At 35.9% G+C, this 23,472-nt stretch overlaps 1 protein-coding gene across 1 annotated transcript; it reads right to left on the bottom strand.

Moving 5' to 3' along the window:
• Positions 1 to 21,928: 21,928 nt before the first annotated feature.
• On the bottom strand, positions 21,929 to 23,243 carry LOC110305364 (adaptor related protein complex 1 subunit sigma 1). The gene has a single exon (XM_021177310.2). The coding sequence runs from the start codon at positions 23,196 to 23,198 to the stop codon at positions 22,722 to 22,724; it is 477 nt and encodes a 158-aa protein (XP_021032969.1). The 5' UTR covers positions 23,199 to 23,243; the 3' UTR covers positions 21,929 to 22,721.
• Between the last annotated feature and the right edge of the window lie 229 nt (positions 23,244 to 23,472).

Here is a 23,472-nt window from a genome sequence, read left to right as displayed (position 1 = left end):
GCTTATTTGTTTATTTATTTATTTACTTTTATTTATTTATTTTTGGTTTTTTGAGACAGGGTTTCCCTGTCTGTCTTGAAACTTACTCTGTAGACCAGGCTGGCCTCAAACTCAGAAATTCACCTTCCTCTGTCTCCCAAGTGCTGGGATTAAAGGCTTGTGCCACACACCTGGCTAGTCTAAGCTTTTTTATCTCTATTGGTATTCTTTTTTTCATTTAGTTTGCCCAACATGATTGAGCCTAGTAACTCTACACTGATGTCTCTGAAAAAATAAGCTAAAATAAAACTTTAATCATTTAACTTGATACACTTAAAATATTTGTCATAGTGACAGAAAACTGACTAATATATAAAATCACCCTTTATTGCCTTATGTTTGCTAGTCATAGAAGACAAGTTGCATGAAATAAATAAAACTTTAAGCAGAGAATTGTTTGATTTCACTCAAAATATTAGCAGTAATAGGCGAGTGATCAGGTTTACTTGAATGAATACCAGAAATTAGAAAAACTCCTCCTGTACTAAGAATCTTAACATTTTGGAAATTTCCATCTAGGAGACGTGTGCAAATTAAAGGAGACGTGAAATTATCCAGTGCCGGATCATTGACAAGAAACTTCAAGAAGAGCTGAAGAATGATGTCATAGAGCTTGTGAGAATGGTAAACAATGTTTGGTTTAACTTGAGGCCCACACTATGAGAGGGAGCCCATGCCCTACACTATCTACATTGGCAGGAACTGAATAGTCCTGAGACCTAGAATAGAATGGAATATTATAGGCAAAGAACAAGTAAAAGAAACTTCAAAAACTCAGACTATCAAAACTATGCTGTGCTATGCTAGGATTTCAAGGAAGAGCAATAAGTTGGACTTGTGTCATTAATGGTCCTTTTTACTTGGGATATAAAATTTAATTTGAAACAATTCCAATTATCTGACAGACTCTGCAATCTCTGCTTGCAAAAATGAAGTATGTTGCCATGTCAAGAAGATTGTTCATCATTCCAGTAACTGTTTGAGTTGAATTAAACATTCATAAATCATAGCTTTTAATGAAGAGTTATACCTGTGTGCTGAGAACACAGCTGAATTTACATAAATTTTATACTTTATATTTTAGAAGTTATGACTTATTATTTTAAAGAAATTATGTAGAGAAGAATGATTGCCACTAGTGTTGGATATATACCATCCAAATGGTGAATTCTGACAAGGAATTGTTTTTTCCTTTCCTTTTTGACAGCTGCAAAATTAGACTACTTTCTTGTTTTGCTTCATTTTAATTTTAAGTTATTCTGAGACACTGGAACAGCTGGATTACAGCTACTTTACGTTTGTGAAGCCTGTAATTTGCTCCATCACATGACATGTTCTGACAAATTTATGGAATAAATGGCACCACTGTAGTGCTGTTAATGAAAAAAAGCAAAGCAAAGGATACTTAAAGCAAGTGATTAGTAGCATATCAGAATTAAGAGAAAAGGGGGAAATTGAATTTTTCGATCTGAGAATTCTAGTGTTTGGGTCTCCTCTACTCTTACCCCCAACTCTTCAGGGGGGACAGCCATTTGGTCAACCCAGTGATTTGAATCACTTTACTCTGAAGAACATACTGCTTTACTGAGCAACATATTTTACTTATTCAAAGAATATGGTATTAGTGGAACCCGATTCTCAATGGCCTCATTTTGGAAACTCTGTAAAAGGCCAAAGTAAGAACTAACCCTGGAGTGTATGTAGTAGTGAAAATGGGAAATAATAAATTCCTAAGATACCTTTTCTGTGATTTGTTTTATCTTACAAAAAGTCTTATTATTTACTGTATAAAGCATAAAGATGATTGATTTATCCTGAGCCACAAGACTGCTTCCCTGGCATACGATTTAAAGTCCTGAGAGAAGACGAAGGAGTGGAAAGAGAGCTCAGTGCTGGAACATTTTCATTCTATGAACCACTGGTTGTTTTGATCCTTAAATGCTTGCCTATTATTCCCAAGACTTTTGCCTTGATTTCAAGCACCAGAACTATCTACACACACACACACACACATCAAAAGACCACCAGGTATAAGCCCGAAGTCTTTTCTTTGAGAGATGTATGCTTGAATAGGTTTCTTGGCCTGCCAACAGACATACTGTCTGATTTCTGAAGAAAGCCTCCTTCAGAAGAATATGGGAAACTAATCACCCAATGAAAAGATAACAAACAGTGTGTGGAGATGAGTTTAAGGAGCGTTATCTCTAAGGATTTTGTTTCTAAGTACATGATTGGGGTTTTAAGTAATTTTATTTCAAGTACTAGATTGTGGTGATATACCTGATTTCTGTTTGCTTATATGAGGTGGAGTTGTTGATACCAATTTGAAAATAAGGCTGAAAAATATAAGTACATTTATTAATTGAAGTAACTTTTAATCATAATACCCAATAAATAAAATTTATTATTAGAAAGCATATTGTTAAGTACCCTAAAATGACAATGGTCAGTTCAGAGCCTCTCTGTGTATTGAGATATTAAAAGGCCCTCATAAAACACAGACCTGTAAAGCGAAAATCGTCTAAACTTTAGATTATATATCACCAAAAAATAAAATAGAACTACTTTGGTACATTGGGCAATAAGAAACATAAATTCAACTTTCCAGAATGCATTTTAGTAAAATTGGATAATTTGTTCTTACACACTTCATTTATTTGTCTCACTCTAAATCATTTTCCTTTTCTTGTTTTAGAACTCGACAAGTATTTACAATCCAGGATTACTGCTGCTCAGAAAGATTGCTATGGAAATGTTTATGTGGATGCTGTCTTAGTCAAGGTTTCTATTCCTGCACAAACATCATTACCAAGAAGCAAGTTGGGGAGGAAAGGGTTTATCCAGCTTACACTTCCACACTGCTGTTCATCACTGAAGGAAGTCAGGACTGGAACTCAAGCAGGTCAGGAAGCAGGAAATGATGCAGAGGCCATGGAGAGATGTTACTTACTGGCTTGCTTCCACTGGCTTGCTCAGCTTGCTTTCTTATAGAACCCAAGACTACCAGCCCACAAAGGGACCTCCCCTCTTGATCACTACCTGAGAAAATGCCCCACAACTGGATCTCATGGAGGCACTTCCCCAGCTGAAGCTCCTTTCTTGGTGATAACTCCAGCCTGTGTCAAGTTGACACATAAAACCAGCCAGTACAGATGCCTATGAATCTGCCTGAAAGAATATGGAGGAAATAGCTTTTTACCATAGTAGGAAGTGAGCACCAGTAGAACAAAGAAGAGCAGCTCAAAGCCTATGGAATATGGGTAGAAGCAGGAAGAAATGTGTAATGTTAGAAAAAACTTAGCAGGTTTAACTTGGGGTATCTTCAGGAGAAACAAATATAAAATTTGGAGTCCATGATATTGAGCCTCCAAACTTCTTGTATTAGTTTAAAATTTAAAAGTTTATAAAGCACAATGAAGGAGTGAGCATAGGGCTGAACTTTAGAAACTGCTTTTCCTGAAAATCAGTGACTACTTACTTGGGCCAACAAATAACTAAATGCAGAATACATGCAAGAATGTTTTACTAAGCATACACCTTTATGTTTCACCCCAAGTCTTACTCTGCTTACATCTAGCACTGAAATCAATGCTCAAAAGTTAAAATGGATCTGTGAATCTTACTTGTGCTTCCTAGAGTAGGCCCTGATTAAATCTATTTTCTCTACTTCTGTTACTATTCACTTTTTAAAAATGATAAATTTTCAAAGTTCTTGGAAAGGGGCTTTTGCCATACATTTTGGTATTTTGAGATGTTTGTTTTAAGAGTAGAATTCACTGTGTAATTTTGGATGCCCTGGAACTTGCTTTGTAGACTAAGATAGCCTGAACTCACAAACAACCACCTAGCTCTCCCTCCCATGTGATAGGGCTAAACAATGCACTTCTATGCCTTTCTGGTATTGGAAACAAAAGCAAAAACAAAAACAAATCTGTTGATGACATTCATTTTAAAATGTATTATGGGTTGCTAAAAGAAATAAAATGTAGGATATAGTATTTTTAATGAGTAGTTTCAAGTTCAACATTGAGAAGGCCTTAAATCATCTTGGGGAAGAGACTTGGTGATGCTGATAGATTTTCTTCAGTAGATTTGTCGAGTAGTAAAATTGACCCATTTGAGCTTCACCATTCTCCAAGCCTGAGTCATGAACTAAAAAGAAAGACAAGGCTGGATGAGTACAGAGTTTTATGTTCCTCTGCTTCCTAACTGTAGATGAAATATGTGCAGCTAGATTTAGCTCCAACTTCCATGAATTTCCTGCCTTCTGAACTATGTAGTTGACCTGTAAGCCCGTTGTCTTAGTCAGCGTTTCTATTACTGCACAAACATCATGACCAAGAAACAAGTTGGGGAGGAAAGGGTTTATTCAGCTTACACTTCCATACTGCTGTTCATCACCAAGGAAGTCAGGACTGGAACTCAAGCAGGTCAGAAAGCAGGAGCTGATGCAGAGGCCATGGAGGGATGTTCTTTACTGGCTTGCTTCCCCTGGCTTGCTCAGCCTGCTCTCTTATAGAACCAAGACTACCAGCCCAGACATGGCACCACCCACAAGGGGCCTGAAACCCTTGATCACTAATTGAGGAAATGCCTTACAGTTGGATCTCATGGGGGCATTTCCTCAACTGAAGCTCCGTTCTCTGTGATAACTCCAGCTTTGTCAAGTTGACACAAAACTAGCCAGGACACCCATATAAAAACCCCTTTCTTTAAATTGTTTTGGCATGCAATTTCTTAACCTTCTGAGAGAAAAGTAACATGCACACATGTGCATGCACACACACACACACACACACACACACAAAGACAGAAAGACCGAGACAGAGAGAGAGATTTGGTATCATAAGCAGGGTTTTGCTATGATAATATGTTTTTCATAGGCATTTGAAAGTAATATGTCCCATGTTCTTAGAACTAAAATTGTAGAGCTAGATAAGAACAGTGAATAGTAACTGTTCCACAGTCTAATTGTTATACTGTCTTGAAATTTTTTTATACCGAACAATTAGCACATCACATTTACATTGAATTCTACTTAAGATTTCAGTGCCTGGGCAAAGTGAAACCACACTCTTTGTCAGAGTATCACAGAGTTTCTCCCCAAGCCCAATTTAGGCATGATTCCTGTTTCTGTCTGAAACTGTATTTCTTTCATATTGTGTCTTCACAGGTCCTGCCAATCTGGGCCATTAAACTCTCCTTACAAATGAGGGTTTTTCTTGCCCAATATCCCAAATTCCTGTGCATTTTCTCCAACAAGTTAAAATGATCGTAGAATCACATGCTCAGGGGTTTTACTGTTATAAGACCAATTCTGCTACAAATTTTGTGAATTAGTTACTTTGCTGTTATCATGATAAAAATTCTTACAAAATTACTTTAGGGAGAAATTATGTTTTGTTTTGCACACATTTTGAGGATATAGTTCTTCATGACAATGGAGTCACAGAGGAAGGAAATTGAAGCAGCTGGTCCCAACTCATCTGCACTCAAAAAGCAGACAGTAATGAATGATATTTGTCAGGCAGCTTTATTCTTTTTATGGAGCCATGATCTCAGTACAGGTAATATTACCACCCAAATATAGGATGAATCTTCCTACCTCAAAAGACCTATAAGTATGCTAAAGGGCAATTTTAGTCTGGATAATGCACCAGAGGCATCCCCAGAAGTTAACCTTCTAGAAGATTCTAGAACTGGTGAAGTTGATAATCAATATTAACCATTACAATAAATAGAATAATTAGTAATACCAATTGGTATGCTTTGAAGTTTAAATTAGATTTTCAGATACAGTAAATGATCAAATGAGATACACAATGTCTTAAGGGATATAATGAAATTATATTATACATTGATCACAAAAAATGATGGAATATATATTCACAGTGGTATTCAAATAACCACTGTCTATAAGATAAATTTGTGATTTTCATAACAGAGAGAGAAATGTAAACTGGTTCCCAAATATAGTATTATTTACCAATACATATCAGGAAAAAATAGCATTATACAATGCCACAGTCATAATATTGAGTGAAACAAGAAAATACAAAATATTCCACATTTTTGATTCTATTTGTATAAGTTTCAATTGCAGTTGGTGTGTAAAAATCTGAAGTAAGAACTAGCTCTGGAGTGTATGTAGTAATGAAAATAAGAATTAAAAAATTCCTATGGTGGTGACACCAATTCTGTGATGTTTGGAACATGGATGAATTGAGTTTGCATTAATATTTTCAGTTTGTTTATGTGAATGTGATATTTCAATGATATATTTATGAAGAACACAAAAGAATTATAAGTAAAAGAGAAAGTCTTCAAATGATGCCCACATTAATGTGAGGACAATGCTATGTTAGCATCAATTGATAAGTATTTAAATCAAATGCATTGTGAAAAGATAAGTGCACCAAAACTGTGCAAGGTCAGAGGCCACTACCATACCCAACTGCCCATAATCTTAAGATCTCTTCCCTAGTCCAACTTGATTGTCAGATCTGAGGCGATACTGTATCAGCCCTTTACTACATTTTAATCCACAGAAAAATAACAGCAGGAAAAAGAATCCATTCTTCTCCCTATCTGAACAAGAATCTCTTCAGTTATATAATTCATGAATCAGCAAAGTATACACAAAAGTGAACTTCAACCAATACCTCCTTGTTTCAACCCCACCCATATCAGGATAACACCAAATAAGGTCCTGTATATCCACTCAACTCAGGGGAGCTAGAAACTCATTTTGGCAGCTAACCCAGTGACCTAACTAGAAAAGAAATCCCTTGTGTTATCACAGATATATAAGCAATAGTACACAAAAAGATGATCAACAACATAGCAATGGTCAACAATGAAAATAACTTGAGGAAATAATTTGATAGAAATAAATTACTGATCAAAGTTCAAGAAAACACAAATAGGTGAAATAACAGAAAATATTTAAGATAATAAAAATTGCAATTAATAAAAAGAGAGGAGCACACCTTTAATTACAGCACTTGGAAAGCAAAGGCAGGTGGATTTCTGAGTTCAAGGCTAGCCTGATCTACAAAGTGAGTTCCAGTACAGCCAGGGCTACACAGAGAAACCCTGTCTCGAAAAAATAAATAAATAAAAGAGAAGGAAAGAAAGAAAGAAAGAAAGAAAGAAAGAAAGAAAGAAAGAAAGAAAGAAAGAGAGAAAGAAAGAAAGAAAGGAAAGAAGGAAGGAAGGAAGAAAGAAGTGTGTGAGAGAGAAACACTAAATAAATCGCCAAATGAAATGTAACAAGATAAAAAAAAATAATTGAGTCCAAAACCAAATCTCAGTGAAAAGCCTCACTAATGCAACTGATCATAGGGAAGACATTATCAAAGCTTGAAAACAAATTATAGGAATTGAGCGATTCATTCAATACAAGAACAGAACACACAGGATTCTCGGTATTCCATGTAAAGTACAAATATAACAATTATGATTATAAAAGGGGAAAAATTCCATACCAAAAACTGGAAGGAGAAACACATCTAAGATGATATAGAAGAGTCGATACTCTTTTATATTTAATATTTGTTATTTGTTATATGAAGTAGGAGTATAAAAAAGTAGCAATATGACAACAGTTCATGAAAACTTTTCCAGAAAATTTTTAAATATTGGTGGCCTTAGTTTTGCTAACAAATGACATTGATTTGATTCACAAAGAACATCGATTCTATTTTTCCTTAATATCTCTTTTTTATTACATATTTTCTTTATTTGCATTTCAAATGTTATTCCCTTTCCTGGTTTCCCTTCCAAAAAGTACCCTCGCCCCCTCTCCCTGCTCGCCAACCCACCCACTCCAGCTTCCTGGCCCCGGCCTTCCCCTATACTGAGGCATAGAACCTTCATGGGACCAAGGGCCTCTAGAAAATACTTTACCTCTAAAGACAGAGACTATATTAGGTAACATGATAATTTGAGTTTTCAACTAGGTAATATCTGGAATCATCTGGGAAATGAATAGGTACTAAGGAGGGAGTGCCTAGATTTGTTTTTTTTTTCTGTGATCATGCCTATGAAATATTGTTTTTATTATGTTAACTGATGTGGCTATTCCCATTTGAATCATAGGCAGGTTCTCTGCTATATGAATAGAGGAAGCAGGCTGAGCACTAGCATGCAGATATTCTTTTCTCTCTGCTTAATATATATTAATAACATATTCCTGTTTTTATTATAGTATATTAATTAATGTAATAATTACAATAATTATCTATTCATATAATGTATCATGCCATTGTGACTTGTACATACTAATGAAATATAACTTAAAATGGTCAGCTAATATAAACATGTTCTTTCATAACTTGTTTTGTCTAAGCATTTAATCATATTAAACAAAGACAAGCAAAACATGTAAACTAAGACAAGTAAAAAGATGAAAAGGAAGTGTTACAAGTAAAAAAAAAAAACTAAGACAAGTAAAAAATGAAAAGGAAGTGTTAAAATTAAAAGAAATAGGAAAAAAGCAGACATTCCTTTTCAAATATCTGAAAAAAGAAAATACTCCTCAAGCCAAGGCTAATCAGAAAAAAATAAGTTCTTTATTCTGATCAAACTAACAATTTGCTTCAGTGACATCATAATTGCAAAAATACAGAAATTGTACTTGAATATCCCAAATCCTATAAACAAATACTATCTAGTAAAAAAAAAAAAAAAAATAGATGTACCTAACAACTGTAGTTGTGAGTAACTTCAGTACCAAATTTTTACCAGTGGGCATGCCATTTACATACATTTAAATAAGAAAGAAAGAAAGAAAGAAAGAAAGAAAGAAAGAAAGAAAGAAAGAAAGAAAGAAAGAAAGAAAGGAAGGAAGGAAGGAAGGAAGGAAGGAAGGAAGGAAGGAAGGAAGGAAGGAAGGAAGGAAGGAAAAATTATACCATTGGTCAAATGGACCTAAAAATACATAAAGTATATTTTTACTACAGAATATATATTCTTCTTAGTAGCCAATAAAAATTTCTGAAAAATTACCATATATTTGGACACAAAGAAAATCACTACAGACAAACAAACAACAAGTAAATAGAAACAATTTCGGGCAATGTATCTGACAGCATGGAAATAACAATTGAAAAAGAACCTATTGAAAATATACAAACACATGGAGATAAAACGATGAGTAATGAATGAGTCATTGAAAAAATTAAGATGATAGGGGGAAAACGCGTTCTGAACTAAATATAAATGACAACTAGGATTTCTGCACTTCTAGGATGCAATCAATGCAATAATTGAATAAAGTTTAGAGCTCTTAGTTCTTACTCTTAAAAACAAAGTCAGAATAAACTCAAAAGCTTATTGATGTACCTTAAGGTCTTAAAAAAATGAAGTAATCTTCAAGATGTAGATGGAAGAGAACACTAAAATAAGAACAAAAATAATAAAATGAAACAAACAAAAATCATAAAGTGTCAATGAAACCCGGACCTGTTTTCTTCAGAAGATAAACAAGATTGATAAACTCAGACAAGACTCAAATTAAGAAGTTAATGATGAAAAGAGCCAACATAGCATATATCGAAGAAGTTCAGAAAACATAAGGGTACATTTTAAAAAGCATATTCCACTAGCTTGGAAAAACTAAGATAAATGAGTTACTTTCTATGTTTTTCACCCACCGAAGTTAAACCAGGATGAGACAAATAAATTTCAAAGACCTATACAAAGAAAGGAGATTGAAGTAATAATAAAAATATCTCACAACTAAAAAAGCACAGGTCATAATATATTCACAACAAAATTCTAATGTACCTTTAAGCAAGAACTACAATCAGTGCTCCTCAAGCTACTCCATAAAAGAGAAATAAAATGTGTGCTTCCACACTTATTATGAAACCAATAAAACACATTGGTAATGATAAAGACATTTCAAAAGAAGACAAAGACCAAAATTCCAAATAAAAACAGATGAAATTACTCTCAAAGAAATGCACCATAAATTTAATACACCAACATACCAAAAAGTTACTTCTTCTTAACAAGTGCTATATATCAGTAATCTTGTAGTAAAGATCATTATGTAAATTGAAAAAACATACCCCAAATATATCGCCTTAAAGTTGAGAATAAAACAATCCTGTCTACTGTATTAATTTATTAATTTCCCACTAAATATAGTGTTTGAAACTTTTGTTTGAGACAGGGCTTCTCTGTGTAGCCCTGGCTGTACTGGAACTCACTATATAGACCAGGCTGGCCTCGAACTCAGAAATGCACCTGCCTCTGCCTCCCAAGTTCTGGGATTAAAGGCGTGTGCCACCTCTGCCTGACTTAGTGTTTGAAATCTTAGTTTAGCAATAAAATAAGAAAACCAAACAAAAGAGATATAAATTGGCTTAGTAGTCAATGATGTCTTGTTTATAAATTATATACTGCTACACATATGAGACCTTATCGAGTGCCTCAGAAAACTGTTTATCAGAACTGATAAACACCTAATAGCAAAGTGACATAACATAAAATTAATATATTTAAATCAAAATATAGCTTTGTATATAATGTTAAACAGATTGTAAGAAATTAGGAATATAATCATATTGATAATAGGCTCCAACATTAAAATACCTTGCAATAAACAAACAGGTGAAGAATCCATAATAAAACAATCACCCATGGAAGGAGTTACAAAGTTTGGAGCTGAGACAAAAGGATGGACCATCTAGAGACTGCCATATCCAGGGATCCATCCCATAATCAGCCTCCAAACACTGACACGATTGCATAAACTAGCAAGCGTTTGCTGAAAGGATCCTGATATAGCTGTCTCTTGTGAGACTATGCCGGGGCCTAGCAAACACAGAAGTGGATGCTCACAGTCAGCTATTGGATCGATCACAGGGCCCCCAATGGAGGAGCTAGAGAAAGTATCCAAGGAGTTAAAGAGATCTGCAACCCTTTAGGTGCAACATTATGAACTAACCAGTACCCCGGAGCTCTTGACTCTAGATGCATATGTATCAAAAGATGGCCTAGTTGGCCATCACTGGAAAGAGAAGCCGATTGGACAAGCAAACTTTATATGCCCCAGTACAGGGGAACGCCAGGGCCAAAAAAAATGGGAATGGGTGGGTAGGGAAGTGGGGGGGAGGGTGTGGGGGACTTTTGGGAGAGCATTGGAAATGTAATTGAGGAAAATATGTAATAATAATAATAAAAGAATAATTTCCCATTATTCTTTAGCTAAACATTAAGTAGCATTGTTACTAATGAGAAAATATCAAAATAATAATTTGTTTTCTCATAATTTATAATGCCACTAAAGGTATGGAGACTCATAACAAAATTTTGTTAGGTTCTGTGTGAAAGTCATAGCAATCAAAGCTAATAAACCACAGAAAATAACTGAAGTTAGCAACAAGCATTACTATTGTTAAGAAATAATAGAGAGAGAGAGAGAGAGAGAGAGAGAGAGCACAGAAGTAATAAGAAATTTAATGACTGTTAAATTCTTTCTATATATTTTTCAGAAACTTGCTAAATGAAAGTTCAAACTCTTACATACTATGTCAAAAATATATAATAATTGATGCTAATTTAAAAATACTTCAAGGAATAATACTATTGCATTCTTTGACAATTGATGTTTCTTAAAGAATTACATAAGGGATACATTATTCTATCTAGAAAAATTGTAGTTAAATAATTAGTACTGGGTATAAAACCAAAGAACCCACTTAAACTATGAAGTTCCCTTTATGTATTTATGAAATAGAGAAAATATTAATGCAAAACAAATATGTCATAGGCAATTAAAATTAACAGAGAACTTGTAAGTTCTTAAACCCTAGAGACACATATTTGAGCAGATACAGTTTTGCTCTGTGAGTGAAAATGGGGAGAATGTGGAAAGCATGCTTATTGTTTGTTTATTGGGTTGGTTCGGTTTTGTTTTGATTTTATGTTTTCTTTTGTTTTTGTTTGTTTTAAAATGCCGGCCACTGTTTACTATGAACTCTAAACTTTTATTTGGCTAATAGATTTGATTAAATGGAGCTCTAGATATGAAAAAAAAAGAATCCATAATAAAAAGTTTAAAACTCTGAAGAAAGAAATCAAGAAAATTATTATGATTAAAGTTCTACCCATCTATAGGCTTAAAAAAAATAGTAGCATGAGAATACTACCTCAAATAGTTACAGTATCATTGCAGTTTCAATCAAAAATTCATTATTTTCTTCAAATAGTGAAACAATCTTAAAGTTCATATTGGAAGACAAAATGAGCCAAATATACAATGCAATCTAGAGGAAAATGAATAATATTAGCATTACCTAATGTCAAGTTATACTGTAAAACCACAAAAATGACAGTATGCTAGGTGTCACAGAATAAAATAGAAGACCAGTACATAAGTCCAGGAATTATAATCACCTGATAGTTGGAAAAGATACCTAAAATATACACTGATGGTAGTATCTACATGCAGAAGAATGAAAGTGAGATCCTATGAACCATATTAACTACAAAAGAACATGATAGTAAGATGTACCTAATATGTCAAAATTAGTGCAACTATTATGGAATCAACCAATTTTATTATTGGATTTGAAACTCCATCCATAAGAGTGAATTCATGCTTAAAACTGTTAATCCAACTAAATATGTATGACTAGAGAAGTAACAAGTTTTAAGTCGGGTGAGAAAAGGACTTACTATTGTTGTTTAAATAAATATACAGAGTTAAGCTGCCTTCTAAATATCTATGTTTCTATGCATATGGAAATATTGTGTTCACTATTAACTAGACAAACTCCTCTGTGTAATCAATGACATTGGATGATCAAGGAACTAAGAATAGGGGTGGTTGAATGTTCCTCTGTAAATAAGTTAATTATGTCCCTCTCCCTAAGAGTTAATAATATTCCTGGAAATGGGGAAGCAAGAAAGGAAATCTGGACAGTAGGAAGGTCTTGAAATACTTCTTCTAGGCATGATACAATCATCCCAATCATAAATTCACAGCAACTATGGTTGGATGCACTTGACTAGACCTATCCATACCCAGTCAGTTTGGGGGAAGTGTTCATAAGGCTAAAATATTGGGTAATGATGGATTTGGGGGGAGTGGGTCTCATTATCTTCAGATGTGTTACCTGGTCAGAGTCAATGGAATGATACATGATGAACTATGCCTTGGGAACCTCTGAGAGCAGCTTCAGGGAAAAGGCAGAGGTCATTTTACCTCAGGTGCATTTTGTGCTATGGATGGATTTGGGGTATGATTCCGTGCCTCCTGTGTTAAACATTTACATTCAGTTTATAAGATGTCTATTCTCATTGGATGAAAGCTCACAGATATAGAACCCAAAATAGTCAATGTACCCTGAATCTGGATATGACCTTTTGGTTTGCTTTCTTGCTTTTCCAGATATAATTTACAATATGTGCCAGGCGATTGTGTTTACACTAGTCTGTCCCGAGAAAGTTCTGAGACATATTCTTACTAATATTTATTTACATGTTTTTCTGATCACATTTTTTCTGAACTCAGAAACCTTTCTCATATCATTGCTTTCTTTGCTACGTTAATGTATAAAAGTACACTGAAACTGAAGTAAGATTTGTCTATGACATTAGACTGTATTCTGCCCCTTTCTTTTACATCCTCAGATCCCAAGTCAAGGAGACAAGATCTGTTTAAACTGGCCAAAAAGTTGACAAGTGTAACAATGGTGAATTAATTCACTCCATTGCCTAATTCTATACTTGTCTCTACATAGATGATCTTGATTAAACTCAGTGAGTCTCAAAACATTAAAACAAACAAAAGAGAATCACAAGAAAAAGAGCTATAATCTGTGACAGAGATAGGACCAAGACAAGGAAAGTTGGGTTAACAATAATTAAAATGTACTTTATACATGCATACATCAAATTGTGAAAACATAATTAATAAAGACACACATATGTAATTTCTCCCACCATGCACACAAAAGGTTAAAAAAAAAAGGTGGGGTGAGATTCCCTATTTTAAAGTGAGGAACGTACGTAATGCAACATACAAAATTGAAACAAGCTGATCCTGCAATCTTTACTTTTAACAGTTAAGGAAATATAAGAACATTTCTACAGAAACAACAGAGAGCTAAGAAAATTAGACCTACATTAACAGAAATATATAGAGAACTCTTCAAGTTAAAATGAATAATACAAGAACAAATGATGTAAAAGGCTTGGTGGTTTGTAATGATAAATATATATTTAAATTATAATACCATAATGCTGTTATGGAGATATAAAATGAATTTATTTTAAATCTCATATAAAATACAAACAAAAGTCTTGGGGTATAAGAGAGTTGTGGACTGCATATTAATAATTGTGAGGTACAGGATTCAGTGCTTAGTAGTCTCAAAAATAACCAGTCTATACACCAATTTGTTGATAGGTATAGAAAATAAAATAGTACAAAATATGACATCAGATGAATAAAGTTTGAGGAGGGACATGAAGACACTGTGTATATGATTGAAGTTGCATTGGTATTAGCTTCAAAATAAAAGGTAAAGATTTTGATTAAATTATGGGGGGGATGGTGTGAAGAACTCCGAGAGAGGAAACAGAAAGTGGGCAAATCTTGAAATGTAAATAAATAAAATAATTTAATACAAAAAACTTAAAGATGTCCATGAACAACAAAGAATATACAAAAAAGGTGGTAAAGAGAAAGTTATCAGTATATGATACCAAAAAATTCTATAAATGTTAGTGCAAAACCGTAAGATTTTAGAAGGAAATGATAGACTGTAGACAATAAAAAATTAGCATGTTGCAAATAGTAAGTCCTTATGTGAATAATTACTTTAAATGTAAGTCAATTAACACATCTCTGGTAAAAAGACAGCGAGCAACTAAAAGATTTTTTTCCTTCCAATATGTTGTCTCTTAAAGCTTATCTTATTCCAAATGATGTAGACTGAAAGTGAATGGATAGAAAAGTCAATCCAATGAACTGGTGAGCAAGGAGAAGCATCATAGTCAAAATATCAGACAGCATAGAATTTTAGTCAATATTGTACAAGTAACAAAGTCAGTTTCTTATTGTAAATGGTCAGCACTTTAAGGTGATGTATCCAACTTTGGGATGCCAAAATAAAACATACAGATACCAGAACTACATAGTCAGCAATACAGCAGGCATCAGTGATATTTGTTTTGCTATACTCAACAATGGATAGATAATTCTCTGAATCAAATCAATAAAGAAGCAGCAGACCCAACTAACACTATAAATCAACTGAACTTATACATAGGACACTGTATTTAACAGCATAAGAATGAATATTCTCTGGAGTGTCATGAAATATTCTCACCTAGAGATCCAGTGTTACACTGGGAAGTTTATCTTGTTAAGAAGACTAAATTTATTTGAGGCTTTCTTCTTGATAGCAATGGTATAAAAATAGAAATATGGCCATATCTATGACTTTAGAAATATATATAGATTAAATAAATGCACACTATTAAAAAAGAGGGTAAGAGAAAAAAATCAGAAGTGGAATCAAGATATATTTTAAGGAGCAGGGCACATAATGAAAGCAATTCTAATCCTAGTACTGAGGAGGCCCAAGTAGGTGGTTATCATCTTCAGAGTCAGCTTGGACTGCTTTGGAAAATCCTATTTAAAACCAAGTCTATTTTGAGATTTTTAAAAAAAAGTGAAAATACAACAATCTAAAGACTGTATGATGCAACTAAAGTATTTCAAAGAAGAAAATTTGTAAGTACCCACATGATCATAAGTTAAGATCTCAAAGATGATAATTTTAGAATTCAAGGAAGTAGAAGTGAGAGAAGAGATACAGTGCATTGTTGTTGGAGGTCAATTGTTGCTACAATCTTATGAAAGAATTATTGAAGACTGTACACAATTTGTTCAAAAAGTTAAAAATTGAGTTATAGACAACTTTACTTCTGGTTGCATAGACACATTACAAAAGAAATAAGTCTCTTGCTAGTGTATGCAATGGTGTCAGCGTTTGGAAGCTGATTATGGGATGGATCCCTGGATATGGCAGTTTCTAGATAGTCCATCATTTCGTCACAGCTCCAAACTTTGTGTCTGTAACTCCTTCCATGGGTGTTTTGTTCCCAATTCTAAGAAGGGGAACAGTGTCCACACTTTGGTCTTCATTCTTCTTGAGTTTCATGCATTTAGCAAATTGTATCTTATATCTTGGGTATCCTAAGTTTTGGGCTAATATCCAATTATCAGTGAGTACATATTGTGTGAGTTCCTTTGTGATTAGGTTACCTCACTCAGAATGATGCCCTCCAGGTCCATCCATTTGACTAGGAATTTCATAAATTCATTCTTTTTAATAGCTGAGTAGTACTCCATTGTGTAAATGTACCACATTTTCTGTATCCATTCCTCTGTTGAGGGGCATCTGGGTTCTTTCCAGCTTCTGGCTATTATAAATAAGGCTGCTATGAACATATTGGAGCATGTGTCCTTCTTACCAGTTGGGACATCTTCTGGATATATGCCCGGACCCAGGTATAGCTGTCTCTTGTGAGACTATGCCAGGGCCTAACAAATACAGAAGTTGATGCTCACAGTCAGCTATTGGATGGATTAGAGGGCTTCCAATGGAGGAGCTAGAGAAAGTACCCAAGGAGCTAAAGGGATCTGCAACCCTATAGGTGGGACAACATTATGAACTAACCAGTACCCTGGAGCTCTTGACTCTAGCTGAATATGTATCAAAAGATGGCCTAGTAGGCCATCACTGGAAAGAGAGGCCCATTGGACTTGCAAACTTTATATGCCCCAGTACAGGGGAACGCCAGGGCCAAAAAAAAAAAAAAATGGGAATGGGTGGATAGGGAACTGGGGGGGATGATATGGGGGACTTTTGGGATAGCATTGGAAATGTAATTGAGGGAAATACGTAATAAAAATATTAAAAATTAAAAAAAGAAATAAGTCTCTTGACACATCTTTGCCTCCAAGTTCATTACAACATTGTAGACAGTACGCAGAGAATGAAACCAAGTAGACTGTGTTCATAGTTGAATCTGTGAATAAGGGCACTATAACACATTTATATAATTATCACTCCATTTTCTGTGCAGTCCTGGCTTCTGACCTATGTCAGTGGTCAGTACATAGAACACTGTTTATTTTCTTTCCAACTGAATGAAATAACACATTAAAATGCAGATGAAAGGGGCCATAGATCTATATAATGTTTCTAAGATTCTCTAAAAAGTGTATCAAAAAAAAACCAAACCAAACCAAAACAAAACAAAAAAAAAAACACGCCATGTAGCTTGTGATGTGCTGCTCAAACAATGCTCTCCTTTGACAGTTGTCTAGATGAGATTTTAGAAACCTGGTGTATAGTGTGAATACCCATACAGTGTCTTTGTGTTGTCTAAAGCTCTCCATCAACAACCGCCAGCTCAAACAAGAACATTAGAAACACCTCTGTCCCAAATCTCCTTTACAAGAAAAGTAGAAAGACCTGAAAACATAAAAAATGGGAAATTCAGAAAGTTGTCATTAAATAAACTTGACTGATAGTAAGGGAAAAAAAATCTTACAGTTGAAAATTATCCAAAGTAATATCATGTGAAATGTAGCACTCAGTTCAAATATCTTGAAGATAAAGATAAAATCTCACCCCTCAAGTCTCATATTAAATATTTTCTGTCTCCTATATCCCATATGCTAAATACAGGTGGAAAAATCCTCTTTAAGTACTCTAGTTTATTATATTTATTATAATGGAGGAAAATATTGTTATTCATTTGTTAAAAGGTATTTAGCACATAGTAAATAATAGCCACTGCTGATTAATAGCTTACGGCCTAGTGAGAAGCACACATAGTTAAGGAAGAGAGCCATGTAATTAGGACCTTAAATATATTTAAAGCATTGTGTCTTAAAACTTATGTTACTGGCAGGCACTGCTGCTCTCAGGACTATTCAGAGGTACTGTTGATTTCAGGACTATTGGGAGATACTGGAGATTTCAAGATCAGTGATAGAATCGGAGTTCTTCCAGTTCTGGAAGTCATATCCTTGAGAACTGCTGGATTTTCTCTCTCTCTGTCTCTCTGTCTCTCTCTGTCTCTGTCTGTCTCTCTCTCTCTCTCTGTCTCTCTGTCTCTCTGTCTCTGTCTCTCTCTCTCTCATTTTTATTAGGTATTTTATTTATTTACATTTCAACTGTTATCCTTTTTTCTAGTTTCCTCTCCAGAAATCCCCTATCCCATTGCATCTCTCCCTGCTTCCATGAGATTGCTTCCCCAACCACCTACTCACTCCTGTCTCCCCATCCTGGCATTCCAGGGCATTGAGCTTCTTTTACTGCTTTGTTTTTCTTTCTCTACATTCCACTTTCCCACTGGGAGGAAGGAGCTTTGTTCTGCCATGCACTTCCTGTTGTGATGGGAAGCTTCACCACAAGCCCCCAGTCAAATGTGAACTGAGGCCTCCAAAGCTGTGAAGCAACCCAAACTTTTTTCTCTCCATCAGCCTACTTATCTTTGGCATTTGTTATTGACTAATACAATGACTACTGAATGGTACCATACCAAGGAAGTGATAGGCTCCTTGATTGCTTAAGTTGAAGATAAATACAAAAGAAAAAAAATAGAGGAGACATTGTGAAAAGCTTTGAGAACCTTTTGAAAAATGAAGGTATCAACTGGATGAACAAACTTCCACGTCCCCAGTCCCCACTCCCATCCACAGATGACAGACACATCTGGAAGGCTGCAAGGAAAAGAATATACTATTTGCAAGTAACCTAATGGACTCAAAATCGATGCAGGACCTGAGGCCAGCAGAGGATTTTATCTCATAGACTTCCAACTGTGTTTAAGCATCATGTCTTAAAAGATTACATCATTACTGAGTCTTTAGGAAATTATTCACTATGTGAGTGTTTGCAAGAAGAGAAGAAGAGACAAAAGACTGTGGTTCCGAACAGAATAACGAGTTACAAGACAACGGAAGTAATTCATAAGCTCCAGTCCTGGATAGGGATGGAAGGTGTGTAACTGTTAAACTTGCAAAGGAAAACCATAGAAAGGAAACTGACACAAAGTGAACTGGTGGAAGATCTTTATTAGAAGAGTTACAGGCTCACAGCTACAGATGGGTGAGAACTAGGAATGGGAGAGCACTGTGTCATAAAAGAGATAAAACCAATAAACAACATAAGAGACTCATTAAGAGAGATATTCATCAATCCCATAGCACAAAAGAAATTTCTGACTCTTCCTGGTTATTACTGTGTATGGGCATGCTCTTGACCAGGTTACCTAGCTGGGCCTAGAAGAGGTAGCAGCAGTCACAAGGCACGAGGCAGTTGCCAAGGTCAAGATTTAACTGAGGGTCAGATTTAACGTTTTTGTAGCTGCAAAGAGAAAAGAAATCACAAGGCTTCATCATGATGTGTGTATGTGTGTGTGTGTGTGTGTGTGAGAGAGAGAGAGAGAGAGAGAGAGAGAGAGAGATTTATAGACAGAGACACACAGAGAGACATAATGAAACAGAGAGAGACAGAGAACATTGAGAATGCTGGCCACTTCATCATCTAACATGTACTGAATTAGTAAAATGAAGTTCATGTACCTGATAGACCCCCTGACTCTCGTTACTGCTTTTGTTTGGTTATTTGAATTATGGGGCTAAAGAGAGATTTCTGTCTTTCTGTCCCTGAACAAACTCTTATAGAACGTTATAGTCTACTGAAAGTGACTCCTTAAGAGCTTCACCACAAACAATTTCTGGGTAATTGTTAAAAGTACAGGTTCTTCCAGACTGATAAATAAGATATATATGCCTATAAAACTGCCTGAATAGATTTGTGTGGCACTTAACATTTGAAAATCACTAAACTAGTTTGTGACTATAAGGAATGCATCTTCTAGGAGCAGTGAGATTTCTTAAGGACCCATGTAAAAGTGAAAGGAAACAACTGACTCCTCAAAATTGTCCTCTGGCATCTCCATTTTCCATGAGATAGATGAGATAGATATATGTACCACACACAACATATTAATAAATAATATTGAAATATTTTAAAACAACACATGTTCTGATCTCCACTCAAAGCTCAATATACCCAAGCAACAGATTACAATGAAAAAAAATAAAAATTTAAATGAGTCTAACTGCTGTTAAGATTAGGAATGGCTTATACAGGTGTGTTACCAATTTTGATGAGAAAGTAATTGAAGAGAATGCCTTACTGTCTGACATAGTCACTGCTTTTTTTTTTTTTCCTCAACCAAAAACAAGTACAATTCATCTGTTCTCAGATACATTCTGTGTGGATGAATGAGAAATGACTAGGCAACAGTGTGCAATAACTATACAGAAAACAAACAACAACAAAAACAACAAAAAAAAAACCAGAACTCAACTCTGTTCTACAGATATTCAGAATGCTGTCATGAGTTCCCATAAACTTCAGTTCATACTGCACTAGGGAGAAAGATAGGTTATTTAAGTCAAAACTGCCATAAAAGAAAAGACTTTACAGTTTTAAAATTCATATACGTGCATTCAAAATTAAATTACCACAGAGATTCATGTTCCATTAAAAAGATTATATTATGTTCCATTAACCATTTATTAAGATTAAATGGCTGTACTTATTTTTTCTTTTCTCACCATATAGGGTTCTGAAGTAGAGGTAATCTCTTCTTATGCTTGTGAATTATTTGAAATTTAACTCTGAACCCAAATCCACGTTCGCAGCACGATCTCCATCCACATGAATATTATTCTTTATTCTGTTTTATGCAGTGATGTAACTTATTTATTGATCTTGATTTATGTCCAGAGAACATTGAGAAGAGGATCCTTAAGCAAATGTTTTTAGCATGAGCATTTCAATAGCTCAATATCCCTCCTATCTGGACTGATAGAAATACCCTCACCCACTAAGATGTACAAAGTTTTATTTTTCTCCTTTTGTCAGTGACCATAAATGACAGATGTGATGACAGGCACACAGCTTCTTTGCTACTGAAAACTATAATGCATAACAACAACTATCCTTTCTTTTAGGTATTTCTCTAGTAGATGTCTACTATCAGAGCAAAAGCCCACTTTAAGAAGTCTATGTGAAACTAGATTAGGTAAATCAATCCAGGTCAATCCAGTTGTTTACATTAAACTTGCAAACCTATTAACCTATTTGCCTGGAAAAACCCTTGTAATCTAATTTTAAATTGTATCACATTTATTTAGGTGTAAACGTTTAACATTTGTACTGTTTTCACCATTTTTTATGGTTTGAATATGACATTAAACCTGCAAAAGGACTTGTGTTGAAAAGCTCCCTTTCTATGTATGGAGGCTATTGTGAATGATTAATACTATCTTACCCACTAGAGTACTGACTTCATTAACTGTCTGGTGTGCCCACACTGAGTGGGTTGTCAGGCTAGAGGCCTATCTGGAGGAAGTTTATCATGACACTGAAGGGTTTATTTTGGATAGTGGCTTTTCTTTTCTGCCCCTAACTTACCACGAACTAAACAGTTTTCCTCTGCCATGTATTTGGTCCATAGCCTCCACCATGGTCTTCTGCCATTCTCTAGGCTCATTGTCTACAGAGCCAACTTAACACAGACTGAAACATCTGAATCCAGGAGGCAAAATTACTCTTTGCTCTCTTGAGTGTTTTTTATACTTTCTTACAGCAATAAAACGTTGGTCTTAAATTTAAAAAATGAAGTCATCTTTTCCATTCTACTGCTTGAATGTCATACTACAATTTGCTTGACAGTACAAAGAAAGATGACTGATAAAGACCTTGATGGAAATAAAGTTTACACTTACCCTTCACTGACTAAGTGAAGTTTTTTTTTTTTTTTTTTTTTTTTTTTTTTTTTTTTTCCAGAAACACTTTTTCCTTTTATTTCAGAAGAAAGGAGATAAAGGCAGCCACTTGGCCCATGCCACCTGCTTGGCTCCTGCCGCACCATCACCGTGGAGTGGAGGAAAGGGGACAGGGTCAGTGTCCCAGAAGGCAGGCCTCTCCCCCAACCTCCCCTTCCCTCCAAGTAGCAAGGTTAGAAAAACATGAACTCTCTGACTCCTTCCCTGGCTCTGGCTGGACACTGGAGCCCAGGAGGAAGTGGGGGCTGGAGAGGACAAAGCCCCTCCCAGGCAGAGAAGCTGCCCTGGTCCCAGGCAGAGAAGCTGCCCTGGCTGGTTACGGGGAGGCGTGGAGGTAGGTTTTGGGGCAGAGGAGAGAAAAGAGCCCTGGAAACCTTTTCCCTTTAACCTGACGTATTTATATATTTACAGCCACACAGGACACAGGGAGAGCGAGGGATGGCTGGGGTCAACATTGCTTCTTCAAAGGAAGGGAAATGGAAGCCACTGTGCACCCCCATCCAGGTCACGCTTTTCCTCCCTTCTAGATCCTAAAGCCTTCGCTGGGAAAGGTAGAGGGTGGAGGGAAGGGAGATTTGGAAGGAGGGAATGTTTGTACGAAGGGCCGAAGGGCTGGAGCCACAGCTCCTTCTAAAGTAGGTAAGGTGGCCGAGGAAAAGCAGCCGAGTCCCTCCAAGAGAAGGGGTCTAGGGGAGAGGTGAGAGAAACAGCCCCCGAGTGCTGTCTCTTGTCTTGGCTTCCCCCGGTCCACAGGGCCCCCCGCTGGCTGACGGGGCTATGCCAGGCCCATCTCCTCCAGGACACTGCGCGGCGACTCATCCTCCTCCTGCAGCAGGTCAGCCTGTTCAATGGCTTTGAGCACACTCTTCTTGGAGGTGTCCTGGACATCCCCGCCCATCAGAAACTCATCCAGGATAAAGTAGGCTTTCTCAAAGTTGAAGATGATGTCCAACTCACATACGCTGCCGAAGTACTTGTCCAAGAGCTCTACGTATCGGTGGATCAGCTCCAGTGTGATCAGCTCGTTGTCTTGGCCTTCGATGGCGCAGCAGAAATAGAGACTGGCGTATCTCTTATAGACAACTTTGAGGTCCCTCCACTCCAGGAAGCTGCACATTTTGGGCTTTTGAGCCAGGACGACTTGCATGAGCTCTCGGACCATCTTCTTCCTCTCCTTGTCTGAGGTGGCCAGGTACCATTTTTGTAGCCGAAGTTTTCCCTGTCGGCTGAACAGTAGCATGAATCGCATCATCCTGCAGCCTCCAGCCCGGTGCGTCCCTCTCCGGCCACCGTAGAAGCCAGCCCTAAGTGAAGTTTTATGTTCAAGCTTCCTGTCAGCTGGTCATACTAGTGTAATATGTGACAGCAGCTATGACATCACATTGTCATGAAACAATAGAGCCTGAGTCACATTTGTCATTTAATAATCAAAATTGCTTTGATTCTTGTTAAAATAAAGGGCACTAAAATGGTGAAAGATGTAGGGGAATGCATGTCATTAGCAAATCCTGGGTTTGCATGTGGGC

The sequence above is a fragment of the Mus caroli genome, unplaced genomic scaffold (genome assembly GCF_978045245.1).
Source record: "Mus caroli unplaced genomic scaffold, Mus_caroli_1 scaffold_13, whole genome shotgun sequence".
NCBI classification, from domain to species: domain Eukaryota; kingdom Metazoa; phylum Chordata; class Mammalia; order Rodentia; family Muridae; genus Mus; species Mus caroli.
This window is presented reverse-complemented; position numbering and strand designations above follow the sequence as displayed.

Excerpts from the sequence above, each read along its gene's own strand:
- LOC110305364 (XM_021177310.2), bottom strand. The coding sequence starts at position 23,198 with ATGATGCGATTCATGCTACTGTTCAGCCGACAGGGAAAACTTCGGCTA.